We start from the raw sequence: 22,052 nt of genomic DNA, 5'->3' as shown, positions 1-22,052 counted from the left end.
TATCGCGATTCGTTTACAAGAAAGAGAGAGAGAAAGCACGAGCGAATCGGCAGCAAAAGAGATAACCGGTTTGACGCTCATCGTTCACAGCACACACACGCACACAAATGCAACAGGCGTACCAACGCCTAAAAGCAACTGTTTGTATTATTACTTGTTGTGATATATTGTTATAAAAATTGCAACAATTGGAGATTTTCCATACCCGCAGCATAGTATGGTTGAATATATAACTTAAAAGATGAATAGTGTAGAAATTCCCGCTAACGGTTTTTTAAATTCCTGAAACGTTTGAATTTTAACGATGGTTTCCAAACGTCAAAAATTTGTCGTCAAGTTTGCTCCAATTTAAAAAGGCCGTTACTTTCTTCTCTGAGCAAATAAAAAATTACAAACACAGTGCCCGGAAATCGGTAAGATAGAAGTCAAGTTTATTGTTTTCAATTATAATCTCCACTCACTTCTGGTTCACGTTCAAATCTCACACCAATGTGAGTCAAATAGTAGATTATCACTTATCTGGATGATTACCGGACTGCTTTCTTTTTAGTTTGTTTACGGTTTCCAGGTTACATGTTTTTCGATTGAGTTCCCTTCCATTTCCAAATCCTTCTCAGATGCGCACTTTTCCTCACGGTCATACACTGCTTTTGTCCCTACAAAAACCCACCTAAAGATCACAAGTTGTTTGCCCTCATTTCCCTTATTCTTCCTTGTGTGTGAGACACTGTTTACTGTTCTCGCCCTTACTTTTCCGTTCGTTATCTCGTAAACGTTTTGTTTGTATTATTTTTTTGCGTAAGTTTCCATTAACACCGACAAATTGATACAAGATTTCCCAGCAGCTTAAAGTAAGAATTCTAGGAATTTCATTGACAACAAACAGTAATGAAGAGTTGAACGAATTCACAAATGTATTAGCCTGCTTTCAACGCACAGAGAAAATGTAAAAACGAAAGCGAAACAGCTTTTCCCAAAAGCATTATAGAGAGATGGAACTGGTTTATCACGAAACGCAAAGCACATGGATTAGTTCGGAAACGATGCACAGACGTAATTACTTATCCCTATGGTACACTTGATAAGGAGAGTCAATAAACAGCTAGTTTTACATCTCGAAGAAGCTCGTTCGCGAAAGAGTTGATTCTCTTGTTCGGTGTGTTGTTATACGGTTTGAATATTATTTGATATCCTGTTCATTAAACATATTTCGCTTAACTGTTACTAGAGGAAAAGGAACCTGAACGAGTACACTCCACCAGTAAAGTGTGCTCCACATCCACCTGTTCGTTACTCGTGGAGGGCTACGCGTTCTGCTTCAGTAGTTCTCGGGGGTTGTGTTACCTTCGAACGTTTTACACCGTTTGCTGGAAAGGTACTTTCGGTAAGTTTGCTGTACTACGCACCACGTCAAATATGCTACTGTCCGTCCTGTCCTGTCCGCAAGCACCTGTACCGTACCCCTACTATTCCCTCGGACAGCCTAAAAGGTGGACTAGTACGTGGACTTTAAAAACTACGCCTTAAAATAGTGCTTGAATACAGCAAATATACTGATCACTTAGGCTACGTTAACTAAGGGTTGAAGTAAAAAGAAGTATTTTTTTTCTGAGTATCACTATATGTACAAATATCGCCACAGAATCAATGATGCGGGCACACAATACCAGTGCGCATCATTTCGATTTCGACCAATTCCACCCGGCTGGTACACCATTGTCTAGATGCTAGAAATTTGTTAAAAAACATTACTATCTAAAAAGAATCCACCGACTGTGGGGATGACTAATATTTTCCACCAACAGTGGAGTGGGGTTGGGGGGGGCACCAGGACGTTCGGAGGATGGGGTTTTATAGTTGCGATAATCCCCTCGTTTTGCTGGAGTGTTTATAAGTGAAAACGTGAATGTATGTAAGTGTATATAGTTTGAATAGTTGTACGCATGTATACATGGTTTGTTAACGATTACACGAGAACTCTGGGCCTGGAGAGGACCCCAGTGCCGGTGATTTATGCTGTTACGTGTGTTATGCACGTAACTTTGCATCCAATCTGAACCCTAACAGCTAAATGAAATGCAGCGCATTTAAAACCGGTGCATCCGGGGAACTCATAAATCGTATCAGCTTCTTATTGCAAATCAGTAGTAGGTTTTGGAATCGTGTCACCTGGATGAAGCGAACATTACAATAATATCTACAAAATCACCTCACTTTGTGTGTTCGTGTTGTGTGTTATCTATAGATCAGTTTTGGCCACTTCTTTGGTGCATATTCTAACCTACGATACTTTCAGTAAAATGGGACAGTATATCATGATATCTGTGGCAATGCACATCCTACTGACATTTACGTCGCAGTGGAAAGTAATCCGTACTATTGCGTTTCGACGCACGTCAGTTCGGTTGGTACGATCGGTGTTGAACCATGTGCCGGACTGATGCACGTGAGCTGTGTTAAGTACCAATCACACCACCTGTCCGACATCTTTCGTCGTTCTGAGCAACAGTGTTACATTAACGGGGAAAGATTGTTAGCAAATCAGTCCGACTAAAAACCTATTCCACATGCCACGCATGGTTACAGCAAGCTCCATCTGCTTTATGTCCCGATCACTCTACGACGCGGAAAAACGCAGCTCTTCATGGGTCTCCTCGAAAGACCCAAACGGAGAGCCTCTTTAGCCAACGCGGCACCATCAGCGAATGTCCGGTCGTGGTCCACTCTTTCTACACGAGCCAACTGGTGAGCTGTACCAGGTTCGTGCCACCGTATTTCTTCCGATCCAGCGCTGGTGCGGGCGGATTTTTCCTCGCCTGCGTATGCCATGTCAGTATCTGCAAATCATAAGTTGCTTAGTGATAGCAGCAATTAAACCAACATGTCGTGTCGATAATCAATCTCACCTCCGTACAGTTCGATGCCAGCAGCTCCACCTCCTTTAGCTCGAGCGGTTCCAAGCTGCGCAGGAAACCATCCTCTTCGTAACCGGGCTTGAATGGCATCTGGGCTTTGGGACGTGCGTGCAGAAATTTTACCGATACGGCAAACCCGGCCATATCTAGTGGATATTTCCGACCACCGAGCCAACCATCGTAGAAACCCGTTATCGTACCATTCTTCACGACCGGTGAGCTGACCTGATACTTGGAGATTAGACCCACCGGAAACATGGCGACTTTGCGTACGTGACGAAGCTATGGAAGGATAGCGGGGTGGAATGTTTAAAGTTGGAAGGAATAGTATAACGTACAGTGTGCTACGCTTACCTGCTCAAATAACTTCAGATTGTACGTGTTATCATCGTCGGCAAAGTACAGCGTTCCTTCCGTTGCGTTCGCCCTGATCCACTGTAGCGCTCGGTTTCGGTTTGACACACCTCGTGGTTTAACCTTCTGCTTGCGGTACTGGGCTGGCATGGGAGCTGTATAAAAAGAGAAGCACCAAACGGAAGCTTACAATACTGTGCGCAAATATTCTTTTACATTACTAGAGCATTTCTGAAAACATTTCACCATGCTCCAAAACCTTCGGGACGTTGCATTCTACGTAAGAGAACTTGTTTTACTTTTATTAATCTTAACAGATCCCTTTACTAGCTACGTTGCTTGGGCTATCAAGACAAACTATTCGAATGCTGCAAAGTTGCTACACATACGCCACTCGGAGCACTATCATTTCCCGAGAACTCACCGGTTGTAAAAACCGTATCCTTACCATTTTAATTTGCCAGCTCTAATGAACATCTGAGGTAATCTTGACTTAATCAGTCTGTACGAGCGAAAAAGCTGGTGTCTAAAACTCGCTTCCAACACCAACACGGAGCATGTCCCTGTCGTAATGTTCCTTCCAAACAACTTCTCCACTCATCCTAGTTGAACGAAATGCACTTTGAAATGCTTAATTTCACCTACCGGCAAGCTGCACAAATGGTACACCGATCTCCTCCAGCAGCCGAGCGACAGCGGTGGTTCGATTCTCCGAGTCCTCGACCACAATCCACAGCACGTTCTGTACATGTTTCAGCGTGTAACCGAGCCGGGTAAGCTCCGGTATCTGCTCCGGCCGTCGGTACGTCGGTGTGATGATGTACAACGGGGGCAGCAGCTTCGTGTCCACCGGAAATCGATACGGTACCTGCGAATGTATGCAAAACCGGAAGAAACTCGCGTCCATGAAACTCTCAACGCTTGTACTGGCTGCTGGAAGTTGTCTAATTGTCGGCAGGAAAGTTTGTCGTGCTGTTAATCAGCAAATTTGTGGCATGGTGGTGGATAACGATGCACACCCCGAACCGGTTCCTTTTTGGCACTGAGCGCGGCTGTAACACGGGGCCAAATCGATGGCACGGGCAAAAGTTGGATAATTTTAGAAACATAATCTAGACTCTCCCGCCGGTTGGATCGAAATTCCCGTACTACGGACGGGGAATGGTATTTTTCATCACCGCACACCGGACGGGGGACTTTAACAGATGAATAAATTATCGTTCAATTAATTTCATCAAAGAACTGCTACACGGCGTGGCGAAGTTTTTTGGGGGTGTAAAATTAAATTGAATATCCCGAGGATGTGTCTAGAGTGGAGTGCAAGGTAGAAGGACAGGGGAATTGGTCGATTCGAAGTTATAAAGGACACGGAAGCCAACCAAACACACCTCCAATCAATTATCGGTACCGTGCAATTGATGTTGGGAGGGTTTTTTTACCGATCAACACATCGCACTCCAATCAATTGTTGGATTGGAACAAGCGCGGAACACAATTTTTACAAGCGAAACCTTTTCGAACTTCAGACCAGTTACCGTCGAAACTCGTAGGTGATTTTGTTTTATAAAAAAAAAACAATGTGCTTTTAAATCACACCAATATGTGCATCAGAGACATGATTCTCATTTCCCATTATGGTACAGAATTCCCTGGCGTACGGACGAAACGCGATGGACTACACTTTGGCCGACCATCGTTTGACTTCCAGGATGCCGCACGGAGTACTCGATTAATCACTTATTCATGGAACTATTTGCGCGTCCCATTTTAGTGTGATGTCTCCAAAGACTTCCTCCATTCGTGCTCCATCTGGACGATACGGTCCCCGGCGCTAATGGAACGGAAAATGAAAGTACAAATGGAAAATGCTCCCGGGTACGCTAGGTTACGGTATAAAATTCACAATTCAGATAAGAAAAATATAATACAACGCTGTGTACCTTACTGTGTCCCGCTGCATTATCATAGCGAGTATCGACACACGGTGACACAAAACTCCTTGCATCAGCATGTGACAAAAGCCATCGAACGGGCAAAACGGCTAAAGTTAATCTTATCATTCTCATCCCATTATACAACATTGTTTTCCAATTCCGCAAGAATACACGCGTGAAGAACACCTTTACGGGGCATCGTGCCCACTGTTGGAATCGACCGGAGAAATCAACATCTACTGTTTGTGGAGCATTTGCATCTTCTTCTACGGTAGTGAATTTCCAAAACCATCCAACCGAGCTTCCATTCCCCCCGCACACACACCTTTGCTTAAAGTAGTCGCCAGAAATGGCACATAAATTTCCCAGGAGCAATGTAAAACAAAAACACCTTTACATGTCACTCGCTCCTGTTGCAGTGAGTGAAATATTGTGCTAGCAATAAATTATAGATACCGCACTGGTGGGCGTCAAAGGGTGTTTGTTTGGCGCTTTGCCGAGTACCGGGGACTAATCAAACTCCCGTTTTGCAGCAGAAGCGCTTGTAATTGTTGGCATGCAGCAAACCGCTCCACCGTAATGCATGCTCCCTGCACGCTTCCAAGGTACATCCAATTGAAACAACAACCACACCCGGACACAGCCATCGCCACGGCATACACACGGTTGCTGCATCGTGCTTTCATGATTCGGTCTGATGCATGTTTCGCTCCTTGTAAGGGTGCATTGAATCGTGTACACGGTTCCCTCCTGCACCGGCACTATCCTTTCTCGCAACTCGATTACTTCCTGTTTAGGAGGATCCGCTTTCCAGGCTCGATCCAGCTGAGCGGGGCTAAGCCAACCCTTCCGATACGAAGCGTTTAATCCTGGCGAACGGTTTCCACCGTGCAGGAAAGTTGGTAAACCAATCGTTTCGATTTGCACTAAAGAACGGGACGGGCGATACAGCTTCGGTTCATGTACGGCCCGCAATCTAGCGCTTTATCGAATGATCAATCAAACGAACAAACTCGTAAGCATCCATCACACACATGCACCGAATACACTCGAGACAGACTAGAAAATACAATTTATTTACCCTCGGTTTGACATATACCGGCTGGCTTGATGAGGAGTTTTCAACCTCCTCCGGATGGTGCAGCATTCCGTTTCCGTGCCGAAAATGCACTATTTGGGTGTTGTTCTGTTTTGAATGCCTTTCATCACAGAGCTATGGTATGGTTTGGCATGCGATAACATGGCAACTTCAAAGGACTAGTATATTGGGCGATATAGTGTACACGCTCCGATCCCGAAACGGTCGGCCACAATTACCAAAGCATTGAGGCATTATCGGGCTCACATTCCGGAACGTTTAATCGAAGGAAATGTGGTGAGTTTGAAAAAAAACTGTTTTTGTAAAATACATCAATATAATGCTGCATTAAAAGGCATCCGCTCGACAACGCACATCAAAGCGAGTTGATGAATACATTCCAACAATTCCTTGAGTAGGTTGGAATTCCGAAAATCACCAGTGCGAGTTGATTCGTATAGCTGTTCAGGGTCAGAACATTGCGATGCTGAATATTCTTTACGCATTGAGGGAAATAATCTCAAACCTCATTCTTACGGCATGTTAGGTACACCCTTCCTGGAAATGGTTGTAACGATTATGAAGAATTCGAATTTCGTTTAGCTGTGTGTGGATAACAACAGCTAACAATCCCTCAGAGGAATATTTGAGTCACTCGTTCATGGACCATACTTACGTCCGTAACTCTACCATCCGTTCCGGCGTCGGCGAAGTTGGGCGAACCCTTTGCGTTCGTCGCCGTCGGTACCACCTTCGTGGTGGTCGTCGTTGGCATCGTTGTGGTGGATGTTGTCGCTGCCGAACTACTCGTCGCAGCGGAAGTCGAGGACGAACGATCGTTCTGCTTCAATGGCATATCCTTGAAGTTAAGGCTTCGCGAGCGAATCTTTTCCGCACCGAGCGCGGGCTCGGCTTCGCCGTACAGCAACTCGATGCCATCGTTACCGAGCGCTTGCAGTGGTGCCGCTACGACATCTGGCACACCGAGCGGTATATCGTTTACAGACGCGGAAGATGCGGCCGCCCCATTGCTGACAAGGCTTGTGATGGAACCCTGGTTCTGGCACACGATAAAGAAGATCGAGCTAATCAGCAGCATCAGGTACAGTTTGTACGATCGGAGCATGCTTGCGAACGGTAGCGCACCCGTTAGCCGTCGACAGTATGATTCCTTGTCCTTTACCGGTCGGTAATGTCTCTGCATCAATGCACGTAGTTACTGCCACGGTTATCAGTTCCGGTAGCAGTTGGTATTTTATTTGGTTCTATAGGCTATCTATGGGCGACACGCCGACGACGGATCGGCAGTGCTAGTTCTCCAGGGCACCTGGAGCTAGTAGACGCAATGTGGAGAAGGCTTGCACCCTCTAGCAGGTAAGCTGTCTTTTTGTTTGTTGTTGTCTAACTACGAAGCAATGGTACGCGTGGCAACGGCTTGAAGCCACCGCTCATCGGGATATGATTGTGCAGACGGATGTAGTCGACACTGGGTGACGCTATCGCTAGCACCTGGATACATTCGCTGCTCTGCTGGAACGTGCGTACGCTGGTAGAATTTCAGTGCCATCGGAAGCGTCACCATTGGGCGTGAGGAACACCAAGAAGGTGAACAAACTTCTACGTGCGTTTCAGAAACCCTGCAAAGAAACAACGAAACGAAGACAAAAATAGATCAGTACTTGTACGACTTGTGCGACCGTCATCTCCATTAGTGTAAAGTGCTTATTTGCATTAACAAATTTCATAAACCGCGTACTTCAAGTAAACCGTTTCGTTTTTTTCTAGTAAACACTCGCAACTTGCTGATAACTTGTCCAACTTCTGGCATAGTGGCTGTACTACATCCGACGTTTATCGCAACCGTTGATCGCACGCACATGTGTGTTGTGGTCCTGTGTGTGTTTGTGGAACTTCCGGCTTGTACTGGGCCCTCACCACGACCAAAGCACCATCCTCGCTAGGTCTATTGCTAGTCTACCCTTGGGCTTTCTTTCTGCTTGATGTGACTAACGAGACTGTAATTGTATGTAAATTTACTAACTCGATACTCGCCGTTCCAACGGGCCCCACCAGTTCGTAGAATGAATATTTATCGTGACTGTGAGATTGAAGAAGTAAACCACCACTTCGAAAGGCACCGACCAATCGGAAGCTGAAGGCGGACTGGCACGGAACCGCAGAATACTCGAGAACCGGCCCAGTAGCACGGTGGTTGATAAGAGTGGTTATTCCCTGCTGGGTACGATAAACGTATCTCGTCGCGTTGGAGCCTACGCCTCTGACCGCAGTTCTGCAAAGGAACGGATCTGCCCGCTGGTCTTTGGGTGAGCACTAAGTAAACTATCCATTCAGCTGGCTTGCATGGGGAGCTGGGTTTTCTCGGGTTGGTGTTACAAATGTTATTTTTTTTTTCATACGAAAATTGGTATTCTTCAGCATCGTGCATAGATCAAACGACAGACGGAAGCACACAAATTTCCGGCTGTGCTGCCCATCGGAACAAACAAGTCACTCAAAGACGAGCGTTTGATGCTCCAAAATAGCCGAAACAGAATTATAAAGTACCCGTTTCTCTCCATCCTGGAACCATAATCGGCTTGATCGGATTATGCGTACCGTTACGGGTGGAAGTAATACGCACAGAATGGAGCGTCCTCCGAAAGGACACGAACGAAAGAATGCTTAAAGCTTTTCAGTGAAATACGAATTTGTAGGCTAACGATCACTGCTATATATTCAATTCATACTCCGTTTAGTGCATGCAAAAACTTGAGCAGACCCTCTGCTCACATCCGAGCATTGATTGGAGTTTGAAGTTTTCATTCCATCTGTTTGTCGTTCTCGTTCGGGACGGTTGTTTTATTTTGTGTTTTTTTTTCTTAATTTTCATCAATACATTTCATCAGGCAGAGAGAGAGCATGATTCATATTTTATTCATCCTCTAGGCCTATCACGTACATTTGCCGACCTTGTCGGGGTTTTAGTTATTTACTCGCTGCTGCCAAACCCACGAACTCCATCATGCTGCTCTGTCAATACGAACACTGCATGGGTCTACAAAGAAAAATACTTGAAAATAAGCACAACATTAGTGTAAATTTGCTATCCGTTTCCTATTTCGGCGCTTCTGTTATCGATTTGGATGTTTCCAGTTCGTCAACCATTACGGTACATTTCATTTCACTTGGAAATAAGTATCGGTACTGTGCGATTTTTCCCAAGTGGTGGCCTCTCGGTACACTGTTTCAAAACGATGGTGTTCGGTTGGTCGGTTAGTTCAACGTAGGTCCAGCAAAGATGAAAAAAACAGCGTTTTCCGATCTCTTCAATCGAGTACAATCGTTTTGTGGCTATTTTTATGCAGGCCTATTGGGCATGGTAATGAATCGAACTTAATGCGAGCTGCGTAATGCTTTGTTTTAAGTGAACCGATGATGATGAGACACTCAACAAATAAGTATTGGTTTAGCAAACTGCATGGAATTCATGGTTTTTACTCGACTTCGGTAGTAGAATTGGGAATATCATTAGTGTCACTAGAACTGGAGTACAATTCAATTCGATTGTTTTAAGCAATCTACCTTTAAGAATGCTAGCAGTGCTAATAATGACTTCATCTGCATATTTTGTTTTAATTTTGAACGCGAAAATAATAAACAAACAGTTCAAAATTATATTTCCGGAGAGATCCATGAATCTGAGGATTCATACATCTCTGAAGATTCATGAATCTCTGAGGATTCTTGAATCTCGAGGGTTCATGAATCTCTGAGGATTCATAAATCTCTGAAGATTCTTGGATCTCGAGGGTTCATGAATCTCCAAGGATTCATAAATCTCTTAAGATTCTTGGATCTCGAGGGTTCATGAATCTCCAAGGATTCATAAATCTCTGAGGATTCATGAATCTCGAGGGTTCATGAATCTTTTGAGAGCTGAATCTTGATTTTAATGAATCCTCGTTAAAGATTCAATTCAATGAATCTTCGCAATGCATGAATCTTGAATGAATGAAAATTCCTTAAGCACAACACTAGTAAGCAGTGATTAGTAGCGTCTATAAGTCTCAAGATTTTGAGAAGATAATTAAACATCATGAATCTTTTGAAAGCTGAATCTTGATTTGAATGACTCCTCGTTAAAGATTCATTTGAATGAATCTTCGCAAAAAATTCCTTAAGCACAACACTAGTAAGAAGTGAGTAGTAGCGTCTATAAGTCCCAACATTTTGAAAAGATAATTAAACATCAAGTGATTGTCGCGTGTCTTTGAAATTTCGAAACTGTTTCAATCAAGTCGATTATGTAACATAAAACATCCTTGCATAACATAAACCCGTACGCCCATTATATTTATTGATATTGCCTACCAAAGAATGTATAAAATGGCTCATCTAAAAATAGAGCCAATTATTGCACACCTCAAACCACTAGCAATCATAACATTCCCGAACGAGCCGTCCATAAAGCATCGCAATAGGATTACATGTGACTCTTCTCCTTCATGATTATTTAATTGCCTTTCTACCCTGAATGGCATCATTAGTGCATAACAACCGGCCACTAGTTTCGCTTCCCCCAAAATACGCACTGCCTCCGTTCCGGCGAAAAATTGACCTCCCACATAATCGGATGCGAATGGGCTACCGAACGCACACGCACATCATCAGCGCGATCATCATCATCATTATCATCATATAACGGGCCAGGAAAGTATTCTGCACTGCAGCGACACCGCAGCATCCGGTACAACCGCACGCGGCCATCGTAACCGGAAACGCTTTGGCCTACACCTAGTTTGGCGTGGAAAGATCAAAACATCAACGACCGGTAAAAGGTGACCCGTTTCCGGCACCACAGCGTGTTTGTGGGTCTGTGGACGGATGGTAACACCCAACGAAAATAAGCACTGTACTACGGGGCTGCTCCCCACCTATACATAAATACTGTGGAAACATTAACCCCGGCATTAAAACCCTTTCCCGCACCCGCTACAATCGGCTCGGCCCAAAGCGAATACGCATCACACGCTTTATGCCGAGAATGTCGGCAGACACTGTCCGCTGCTTAATTTATGTTGCCCGACCAGCCCGACCAGACCCGCAGTGTGACAGTGTTCGCGGTTATGTTTGATTGCATCGCTTCCCTTCATTCGCACTGCCCACCCACTGCAGCTCCGCCCTTGTGCCTCCGGTGCATCAGAACACCGACGAACACATTCGCAACGGAAGACATTGTTCTGGTTTTTCAGTTTTATTTTTCACCACCCACTGGCACTGTTTGCGAAATCACCTACTGACTTCTGTCCACAGTCCGGTCAGATCGTACCGAAAACCACAAAACGAAGCGACCGTACCGAAACAATCAAAACAAGTATACCACACCACCTTTCGGAAATACTGCCCGCACCGACCAAAGCGTGGGGGGAGGCCGTCCCCTCTGCCAGGGCCGTATCGTCGTGTTGGTGAACGTTTCATAATTAAGTGAAAATCATTTCATTAGCATAAATCAATAGTTTAGAATCGGAAGCTCTGCCGGCTGTCCGTCCCAGATGGTAAGTTTTCTGTGGTGGGCGACCGAATTGATTAAACAACATTTGTCAAACTGTGCGCCAGCGAAGGGTCACAGGTGTGGGTGGCCAAAATGGGAATGATGGCGACTGGCACGGTTTGCAAACTAGAGTGACAAAGCAAACATAATAAATAGTACATCGTTGAAACCTCTCCATGGGCTTGCCAACCGATGTGAATGTTTAACTTTCTTTCGCCCTTAAATTAGACTGGATAGAATAATATGGATTTAGGGTGTAAATATAGTACCGAACCGAGCATCAAATCAATTCTTCAGAAATTTATAATTCTGTTCACCGATAGTTATGCATCCAAGAGACTGAAAACACCAAGGAAACTATTCAGCATTACTATTTGATGATTTCGACATTAAAATAATAATTCAATTTCATTAGGAATGAAAATTATTTCAAATAAAATTAATGAACGTATTTCTTATGTATGCTTATGTATTTTAGGTATATTGAATATGCTTAAAGCGACTTAAGAGATTAGCGCACTCTGCCTAATGCAAAAAAGGGGTTTGGATTAAAAAATCTTAGGCGCATCTTTTTTTATCGTAAACTTTACCCAAAATTTCAAAGAGATTATCTATAAATAATTTTTTCGAAGGTGGTGGTGGAAGCTTGGTAGAGGCGCTGGTCGTCCCACGACAATACCGGTTCTAAATCCCATCCGAATCAATCTCATCGTGCGCAGGAATGACAATTCAGCAATGGGTAAATTAAGTTAAACAGAACTAGAAAAGCGAAGCTTAGACTATTTGAGGTCTCTTGAGGACATTTTAAAGTTGGCGGGCATAAAAAAATCAAAGACAATTAATTTGAACGCGACCTAGTTAATTGTTCAATTTTATTTTGTACAACATATTTGTGCTAAAAGATTGCAACATCAGCATAAGCTTTGCAGTCCATTTTTTGAGTAACCATTTTCCAAAAACTCAAGTTTTGAAGCGTTAAAAACGGTAGAATAAACGTATGGTTTTTATTTTCGAAATACATTTACAGTGATCTTTAAAAAATCACAAACATCATATTCTTTTTTTTACAATTTACAATACAGGAATGACAATTCAGCAATGGGTAAATTAAGTTAAACAGAACTAGAAAAGCGAAGCTTAGACTATTTGAGGTCTCTTGAGGACATTTTAAAGTTGGCGGGCATAAAAAAATCAAAGACAATTAATTTGAACGCGACCTAGTTAATTGTTCAATTTTATTTTGTAAAACATATTTGTGTTAAAAGATTACAACATCAGCATAAGCTTTGCAGTCCATTTTTTGAGTAACCATTTTCCAAAAACTCAAGTTTTGAAGCGTTAAAAACGGTAGAATAAACGTATGGTTTTTATTTTCGAAATACATTTACAGTAATCTTTAAAAAATCACAAACATCATATTCTTTTTTTTACCATTACCAAAGTGTATTATCCCATTGTGGGTGTCAATTACTATAATTAACTATAAGTACTATAATTAAAAAAAATATTAACAATCCGATCTCATAGTTTTTCATTTTACGTTAGTGCAACAAGACAATTAAAGTTTCTTTATGTTCATTTAGGTTTTACATTCACATTGCAAATACTGTGGAACAACAGTACTTTCAGAAAAAAACAAAAATCCTCAGTAAACACTTCAACTCGTTCATTTCCATTGCTTTCCTGGAAAATAGGTCTGCCCTTATTGCTAATCTTTCACTTCATCAGGCTGTGATTACTCTGGTTCGCCATTAACAAGTCAACAATTTAAGCCCGAACCTCAACAATTAGTAGACTGTGTGCGCAGTTAATTACCATCTGACCTTCCAAATGATGTCGCTGAAGAGAGTAAGCGATTTTGTTTTATGACACCTAATTTCGTTAATACGTTGCCAGTATTTATACAGCACAGCCTATGGCACGTGTACTGCAGCAAAATTTCAAAACGACATAAATGGGCAACCGGGCCAGCGTGTGAGCCTGTCGGGTGGAGACGAGCACACCTCGGCACAGGCAGCTCCTGTCCCGGGAACGTTCTCGTGGAGGTTTGGAAATTTTCCTCATTCATTTCCCACAAAACGCGAACGCTCTCATACATAATTCAACCATACTCCCGTAAACCTTCAACATGCTGTGGAGCATCATCGCAAACGGCACTCTTCCTGCTTCGCACCTCATCATCATATCGCTGGCTCGTCGCGTTTTCTTGTCACTATCGCAAGGTTTGTCACTGTGTGCTGATCGACCACTCCCCCGAAGCAAGCAAGGGAGCATCGGTGGGAAAATTTCACATTAGATACGGCATTTTTTTATACCTTCCTCCGTCTCTCCGGTTCGTTTGCCAGCGGCAGGGAACGAGCTTACGCGGTAAGCTCAAAATATGGAGATGGCTGATGATTTGGACAGGTTTTGCAAAAATTAAACTTAATGAACGGAAAATTACGCTTAACGCTGAACTTTTACTCGGCGGCTATTACCTGATGGCAGGAGGCAATGTAATCCACCGAGTTTACCGGTGTTGGTGTACCGTCCCGATCATATTTTTCGATGCTCGAAAGCGGTTTCGCTGGAAACATGTTCGATATTCGGAGGCGATATTCCGTAACAACAACACCGTACCGGGAATCCGCGATACGTATTTGAAACATGTTCCGCTGTTGGGTTTTCTACGATCAATCTTCATCAGCATCGGAGTCATAGGTTTCCACTGATGTTTTGGTAAAACAGTATGGTAGTAAGAGCAGCAATTCGGTCGTATTTTGATATGCTTTCATTAAAATGTGCCAATTAATTTAATATTATAATGGATGCTACAGCAATGATGGAGAAGATAACGAACGAGGTGAACTGTTCGTTGACCAGATCACTGTTCACTGTTGTAATACCGAGCATTTTAATCGAATTTTCATTTCTAAACTCTATATTAAGTTAGAAAGGAAATTAGGGATAAAATTTCATCTACCTTTCTGTTAGCAATATTTGTTCTAGCCTAATAATACGCCGCAATAACAAATAAAGTAGAAAATTACGTTCGAAATATAGTAATGATCATTTGTTTTTACTTTATTCTAAAACAATTCTCGATACCACTATTGCAACAGATCAAACATAGAGGAAGAAACACAACCAACAACATTTTTACATAAAGCGATAAGGAAATGTCCCGATAAGTCCTATTCGCATTCGCAAATAGGAGATCTCATAAATCACAAATAACCTCCTGGCAGTCATTAGCCTGCTGAAGATGCAATTCTCTAGCACGATGAAAGTGAACCACTCACTATGAACTGCACTGCAATGGTAATGCTCATTCCGGCACCGGCACTTACGTTGACGTGTCCATCAATGGGTCGGGTCGGGACACGGACACACCATTAATCTTGCAACGGAATCGCCACTAGCCGGGAATGGCCACGCGATTCTACACGGGATGCTAGGCCGATCAGGTCGATAACTGTCAAATGGCCGCCCAGTACAGTGACGTACGAGGTTTAAGTTGATGATTCAAAGTGCGATGCCGAGCAGATGCTATTAGAAGCACGTTCTGTCAGCTTGAGAGGGAAAAGAATTTACCAATGGTTTTACGTGCAGGTGTTCAGTAGATAAGAGCTTCCGTCCGTCTGTTTTATGAAGTAATCTATTTTCTCGCGTGTTAAACATTCCACGTGTATTAAAAAAAAATCTAATCATTAGCTTAAACATCAGATTTTTCATTTGTTTTAATAAATAAATGTAGGGAAAATCAATAACAATCATAAAAACTTTGGAATTCGCGGCCGGAGTCACAACCCTAACTCATCAGGTTTTAGCTTTAGCGTGATCCAATTGTGAAGTTGGTAATCTGTAAGTAGAGTTATTTATCAAGTTCTCATAACAAGAATAACAAGAACGACGTGAGGAGTACCAAAGTGTTAAAAATACAACTCACTTGCATTCCAGATCACCAAATTAGATTATTCGATGCCAATTGAATACCTTCAAACCCCTATTCTTAATTATAACCAGCCTCATCAGCTTTGGTTGACAGTTATAGGTGGTGGAGACCACTATTGAACCCTAATTCCTGTACTGAAACATTGCAACCATTGTACTGAGAACATTACGAAGATGGTATAGTCAGATAGTCAGCTCAGTGTTCCCCACTAGCAGCGGCATCTGGTGGAAGAATAAATGCCAAACAGCTGGAGCGGGATATCATGTTACAGATAATAACTTCATAACGCACTCGGCCAGGAATGGGAATTATGGTTCGGCACTGCTTGAGTGGGTACTTGCAGGCGACTTGCATTCTTTTAGGCTGGTTAGATGGACCGCCCGACCAAGTCGTCGAGTGTCGATTGGATCTAATTATAGTTGGTGTCTAAGCAGCGTCTCTCCGAAAAGGGAAAAGGGCAATCACGCCTGCAACATATATGATACGATGTTTCTCAGTGGTGATTTTGTAACAGCACTATGCGACGTCGTGCTAGGAAATGGAAAACCAACCAGCTGGTTTTATTTTAAAACTCCTTCAGACCACCCTTCTGTTCGGAAAGCGCTGGTGGTGGTAACAGTTGTGGTGAATATTGCACATTCTGATTTTCCTTTTTTTCTGGGTTCTCAAAAACCGAACAACTACTTAACGTTTCCCTGGAATGTTTGGAAGCTGTGGTTCTTCGTCTCTCAGCCAAAACAAAACAAAAAAGAACCTTCCATCGCTGAAATCTTTCGAAAACGCAATTTTGTCGCAAGCATGGCGCCAAGATGTGATTGCATAAAACGCTCAGCAACACTTTCGACCAGCGGGGTAAGAATGAATGGGCAACTTACTTTTCCCGAACTGGCCAGAATGAATTTCCAGCGTAATAACAGCGCAACAACCGGCATGCGATCATCCGGGCCCCCAATATACAACACATCGGTGCCATGATTTTGTTGCAATCTGCAACAATGGCGAAGATGCACGATGCAGTCGTAAAAAATGTCATTTATACCGGCAAAAAGAGAAACGTATCCCCCCTGCCTCTTGTGTTACGCCGGAACAAAGCAGCATCTTCCGCTCGATCGCAATATCCTGTACGATCCGATCCCGGTATGTGTCTTTGTTTGTATTTTGCGAACTCCACTAGAAGAGAAATTCTTTACACTTTCTCTTGGGTTTTTTCCTCTTTGCCACGACCCATTCATAAAACATGTCACCCGAACCGAGCAAAGCACCAGGTGACCGGGCGTAGTTGGTTCTTTCTAACGCTGGCCACATTTTACTACCAAACACACATTGCTTCGCCGCGTTGCCACAATTTTTTCCCCCTGATCGGTAGTCGCGATGGTCGCACATACATGCCCGGATATTGAAACCATTAGCCCGACCCCGCCGCTTGCACAGCTGCAGGTATGGGGTGGTGCGCTTGATGGAAAAGTTTTGCAGCGCCCATTCCAGACGGACGGGAGTCGCGTTTCAGCAGTCGTCTCACGGATGCTGATGCAGAACCGGCGATACGATGCATCGCCCGTGCCCGAGCGATGCTAACAGCGTCTGGCGGCTGTTTGGCCGAACGTACACGGGACACCGGCACGGAATATGCATGTCTGTGGGGTGGGGAAAAATATGGCGAATCATAAATTATGGCACGGCACTAGCGTTCTGGCGCGGGCACACCAGTAGGTGCGGTACCATGAAAGACCGGGCATGTTAAAGAAGCCGGCACTAGTTTCAGGATGGGGTTTTTATTAGATTATGTTTTAGCCCGTTGCCGATATGGTGATGGTAGCGATTGCTGGCACACGTGGAAGGGTAAGAAAATATGAAAATGCAAATCATCGACCATCAAAATGGTGGTCTAATTTTAGCTTTGCCGGAGCTCTTCCGACTTCTTTGTGGCTGGTGGTGGTGCAGGTGATTCCCTGATGGTTGGATGTATAACAAAAGTCCTTATCTTTCTGCTTTTTTTTGTGTAGGTTGTAAAGTTGTTTGCACCAGAGAAATCAGATGTAAAAGCACAGTACAGGCAGTCCCCGAGATACGCTATTATAGCGGACCGCTATAACCCGGGAAAAATCCGCGTAGCTCGAATTTCCGCGTAAGTCGAATCCTGGTGCAATTTCGTTTATAGCTCAAAGTCACAGAGTCGACTTCCTTCTCTGCATTTGATTTATGCAACGAATCAGGCGATTTTTAGAAAGTCTACATTAAAATAAGCTAAAAACAATGTTTTATATGACATAAAAGATATTTTCGATCAATTTTTCACCATTTTGCTTAAATTTTGTGCTATAAACTAGCTCAGCTGTCAAATTTCCAAAAACCGCGTATCTCCGAATCCGCGTATAAGAGGATCCGCGCATCTTGGGGACTGTCTGTATAACCATTTCATGCAAACATGTCCGATTCGAATCGAAACACCACAAGGAGAACACACAATCGTAACTTTTTTTTTCAAATTACCAATCAAAACCTGTTCGTTGAAAAACTGACAATTATTCCCGGATGTAGATTCATCTGGACTGGGAGCTAGCGCTTTTCAGCCTTGGTAAAATCCGGTTCGAGGACCAGGTCGTCTACGTCTACCAAAATATAGGATAAAGTCCATTAACCAGTTACAGCTACAGGAACGTCCATTGCAAAATTCTCGTCCATGGGTTCTCTCCATGGCTACTCTGCACAGCATGTTCTTCGTCCTTTCGAACCTGCCGGTGGTTTTATTCACGCTGCATTGGGAAAAACGTTCTGCACACTTTTTACAGATCAGCATTCTAGTGGAAAAACTTCCGAATGGTACGTGACCGGAACACTGACGCCAAGCATTCGTTGGGCCAGAAACTTGAACAAGATGCAAACAGAAAAAAAACAACCAACTCTATGGGACTCTAGCAGTCAGATGATCCGAGGATACGTACCGTAGCCGAACGGCCTGTTATGAAGCTGCTGTAAAGTGTTATCGTGCTGAAAAACGAAACACGAAACTACTGATAACTGATAAGAAACACATTTCGAACCATGCAACGAAATCCTCTTGAGAGCTGAAATATCCACAGATATTCAATGCCGCATCGACACCACAACCACCATCTGCGCAAACAAAAAAATGTTGCTATAAGAATGACTATCAAAAACTTTAATTTATAATAATCGACTTATCGTACCATGTCGACCCTATTTTTTTTAAGCTTTACCACCCAGAGTAACCCTTTTTACAGGCAGCACTCACTTTGCCATCTTCAAAACACTTCAGTTTTACCCTGCACTGGGGTAAAAGCACTTTATTCTTGGTGAATAAATAAACGTGTAGCATATGGTAAATATTTGCAGCTGGCTACGGGAAGGAATCTTCAATTTCACCACCATTCAATGGGTGACCAATCGGCTCCAGATGTATCGTACTGGCCAAGAGGCTTCTGTAGCCTTCCTAGCAAGAAGCGTGCCAGCGTACCGAGAAAAAGCAATTCTATTTCTAGACGAATCTATTCCAAGCGGCAAGTACCAATTAATTAAATAAAATAGACAGGTCGTCGCAATTGCGTACCGAAAGTGAAAGGAAGCAGGAGAGTTTACCGTAACGATGTGTACTGGTGGAGGAAAGCTGGGATCGCAAGGACTCGCAGAACGATACTATGTATCACGAAATGGAAGTATGATGCTTGGGTATCCTAGCAGTATCCTAGATTGAAGATTAGCTGTTGTTCACGTACGGGGCGCGATAGTTGTGGTTAAAGGCTTTCCTTTACCGCAAACGATTCTCCGATGTCCATGGAACAGCCCGATTAACACTGGCTCTGGCATGCTTTATCCTGCGTATCGGATTCTTACAAAGGCATCCGAAGTTTGTCATTTCCCAACATCTGGAACACTTCCGATAGATTTGGACAGACGTAAAACATAGAGTTGCACATATCGTCAGATCATCGGTCGGTCATTTATCATTCGATGATATCTGATCCGTATGCGGTTCGTTCCATTGCAACAAGGAAAAACGAACTTCAATCCCCATGCCTTCGGCAATCGAGCAGACAAACTGCCAGCGTACGAAGGTGGAATGTGTAATTAGATCGCCTTGTCAGGCGATATGGTGCAAGGGATTCGTGAACTAGGGGGGGGAGGGGGGGGGGGGGGGGGGGTATCCTCTAAATGCTTTCACCTCGGTCAAGCTTCTAGCAAAGCCTGCACTTACCCAACCACCCATAAATCAATTAATCCACGCCGGTCTCAAACACCAATGCCATTTGTTGGTCCCGGCAGAATGTGAATTCGAAAGCTCCTTTGCGCAGTAAACGAACTATAACGGATACCCGGCTCGTTCCGCCTCCAATATCCGACCCCACGAAGGATGTATATGGTGGCCTGGTGGACGAACATGTGTGTTTCGCCAAAGGATCCTTTTTAGTGTGTGTCCACCACCACCACCACTGTCGCACGCACCGAAGAAAGCGTCAATGCGGCAGTTTCTTCCGGATCCCCTCGCGGGTCCTGCGTGTGACGGGGTGTCCCACGCAACTGTGGGGAGGCTGCGTGTGCGATGCTGCGACAGGCGCAACTTGTTGCTTGCGAGCATCTGCAGCAATTCCCGTCCCCATGTCGTATGCGGGCTCGTTATCGCCTAACGACCTAGATTTGCGAAATGTGTCCACCCGGACTTTCTGGCCCTAGGCACGCTCTAATCTATTATGCACGTGAAAAACAGTACCATGCAGAAGGTGTGAAGCATGTGATGGTTAAAATATTTTTATATAATTTTATAAGCTATATTAATCTTTATACATCTTTATAAACCCAGCGAATATCCTTGCGGTAAAAGCCGTCTTAATAAATTCAACATCAAATAAATTTGTTTTGCTTGTGCCAACGCACGATAGCCGCCATGTACCGCACTGTACGCAGTCGAGCCGCACTCGGGAAGAAGGTCAAACTGGCACCCGGCGGCGCAAACCAAAACCGGAAACGGCCAATGATGATAAAATTCAATGCGATACAGCAGTACGGGCAGCAGTACACCCGGCTAAGTGTCTAGGCAGCGGTTCCTATACACACGAACACAATTGTCTTTCATTTACAACGTGCCTTTTGCTAGCGGTTTTGTTTCTGAGCGGAAAAGGAACTCATAGGACAGATTTATCTAACCGTTCGAAAGGGCCTTGTACCTCTATTTGCATTCAAATGGGTTGCATGCGATAAGTTTGATCGCCCGTGAGATTATTGGGTGAGATAATCTATGGCACTATGTTTTCGTACCTTGGAGTAATGGGACTTATTGTCTTATATCTTTTCTCTGGAATCATCAATCACAATGCAAGCATATTAGCATATTAGCGGATATGAGGTTATTGTATTTCTGGAATATAAATTCTTTAAACGAATTTTAGGTCTTTATATGCACTCAGGGGCGGCCACCAGTTGGCATGATGGTAGTGGCGCCGGACTTCACACGAACGGACCGGACCAAAACCTCATCCGGACCAATCAGGACCAAAAGCAGGACTAAGTATCCAGTTACGTGCTAAATATAGTCACAGAAAGCCAGAAGTAATAGACCTAGACCTCTTCCGGTTGTTGAGCCAATAAAGAAGAAGAAGAAGAAGAAGAAGAAGAAGAAGAAGAAGAAGAAGAAGAAGAAAGGCATTCGAAGAAGCATTTTTTGCAGCTCATAGTATACATCTTCTCTTGTTGTCTCCTTCCCGTCTGACTAGTGCATTTTTTAAACAATCTTTCCGTAGAACCATGCCGGTGTCTGTTTGCTCTCGACTCATCGCCGAGATGAAATTCCGGAAAAATTTCGTACTAAAGTTTACCTCGACAATGGCACATGTGTGCCACATTTACACCACACAATCATAATGTGCTGCAGATGGTTTTTTGTTTTGTTTGCCCGCTTCGGCAGCAAATTGCTTCTTGATGAACACCGCATGTGGTAATCTTCGCCGTTACCATCGGTCGTACGTATCATACGAATCGAGTCGAGTTTAAATGATGTTAACTTTTCAAAACCGAAACTAAGTTCAAGTTCAATTTCTGTTGCCGTTTTATCGGGCGAGTGTGAAAAACGGAAACGGGGTATGAGCGGGCATGAGCGGATATCGTTAACTGAAGGCTTACCATCAAATTACCATAATATAATATCGTCTCGTATTGCGCAAACCCTCGATCCAGGTTACACACGCATACATATTCACATATGATTTTCAATGCAGACAACGACGGCGACAACGGCGCCACAGCATAAAGCGACCTCCGTACGCTGTCCTCCCTG

At 43.7% G+C, this 22,052-nt stretch overlaps 1 protein-coding gene across 3 annotated transcripts in view; it reads right to left on the bottom strand.

Annotated features, from left to right (window-relative positions):
- Positions 1-412: 412 nt before the first annotated feature.
- The window catches only part of LOC128299559 (galactosylgalactosylxylosylprotein 3-beta-glucuronosyltransferase P), a 61,947-nt gene continuing 40,307 nt past the window's right edge, over positions 413-22,052 (bottom strand). For all 3 annotated transcript variants that reach the window (XM_053035562.1, XM_053035563.1, XM_053035561.1), the window contains 5 exons: positions 6,958-7,918; positions 3,915-4,137; positions 3,270-3,424; positions 2,907-3,197; positions 413-2,837 (listed from right to left, as the gene is read on the bottom strand). In XM_053035562.1, coding sequence (XP_052891522.1) covers positions 2,730-2,837; positions 2,907-3,197; positions 3,270-3,424; positions 3,915-4,137; positions 6,958-7,485 — 1,305 coding nt within the window. In that variant the 5' untranslated portion in view covers positions 7,486-7,918 and the 3' untranslated portion in view covers positions 413-2,729. The remainder of the gene's footprint in view (positions 2,838-2,906; positions 3,198-3,269; positions 3,425-3,914; positions 4,138-6,957; positions 7,919-22,052) is intronic.

The sequence above is a fragment of the Anopheles moucheti genome, chromosome 2, assembly GCF_943734755.1.
Source record: "Anopheles moucheti chromosome 2, idAnoMoucSN_F20_07, whole genome shotgun sequence".
Lineage (NCBI taxonomy): Eukaryota > Metazoa > Arthropoda > Insecta > Diptera > Culicidae > Anopheles > Anopheles moucheti.
Note: the sequence above shows the minus strand (reverse complement) of the source record. Positions and strands in the feature narration are given on the sequence as shown.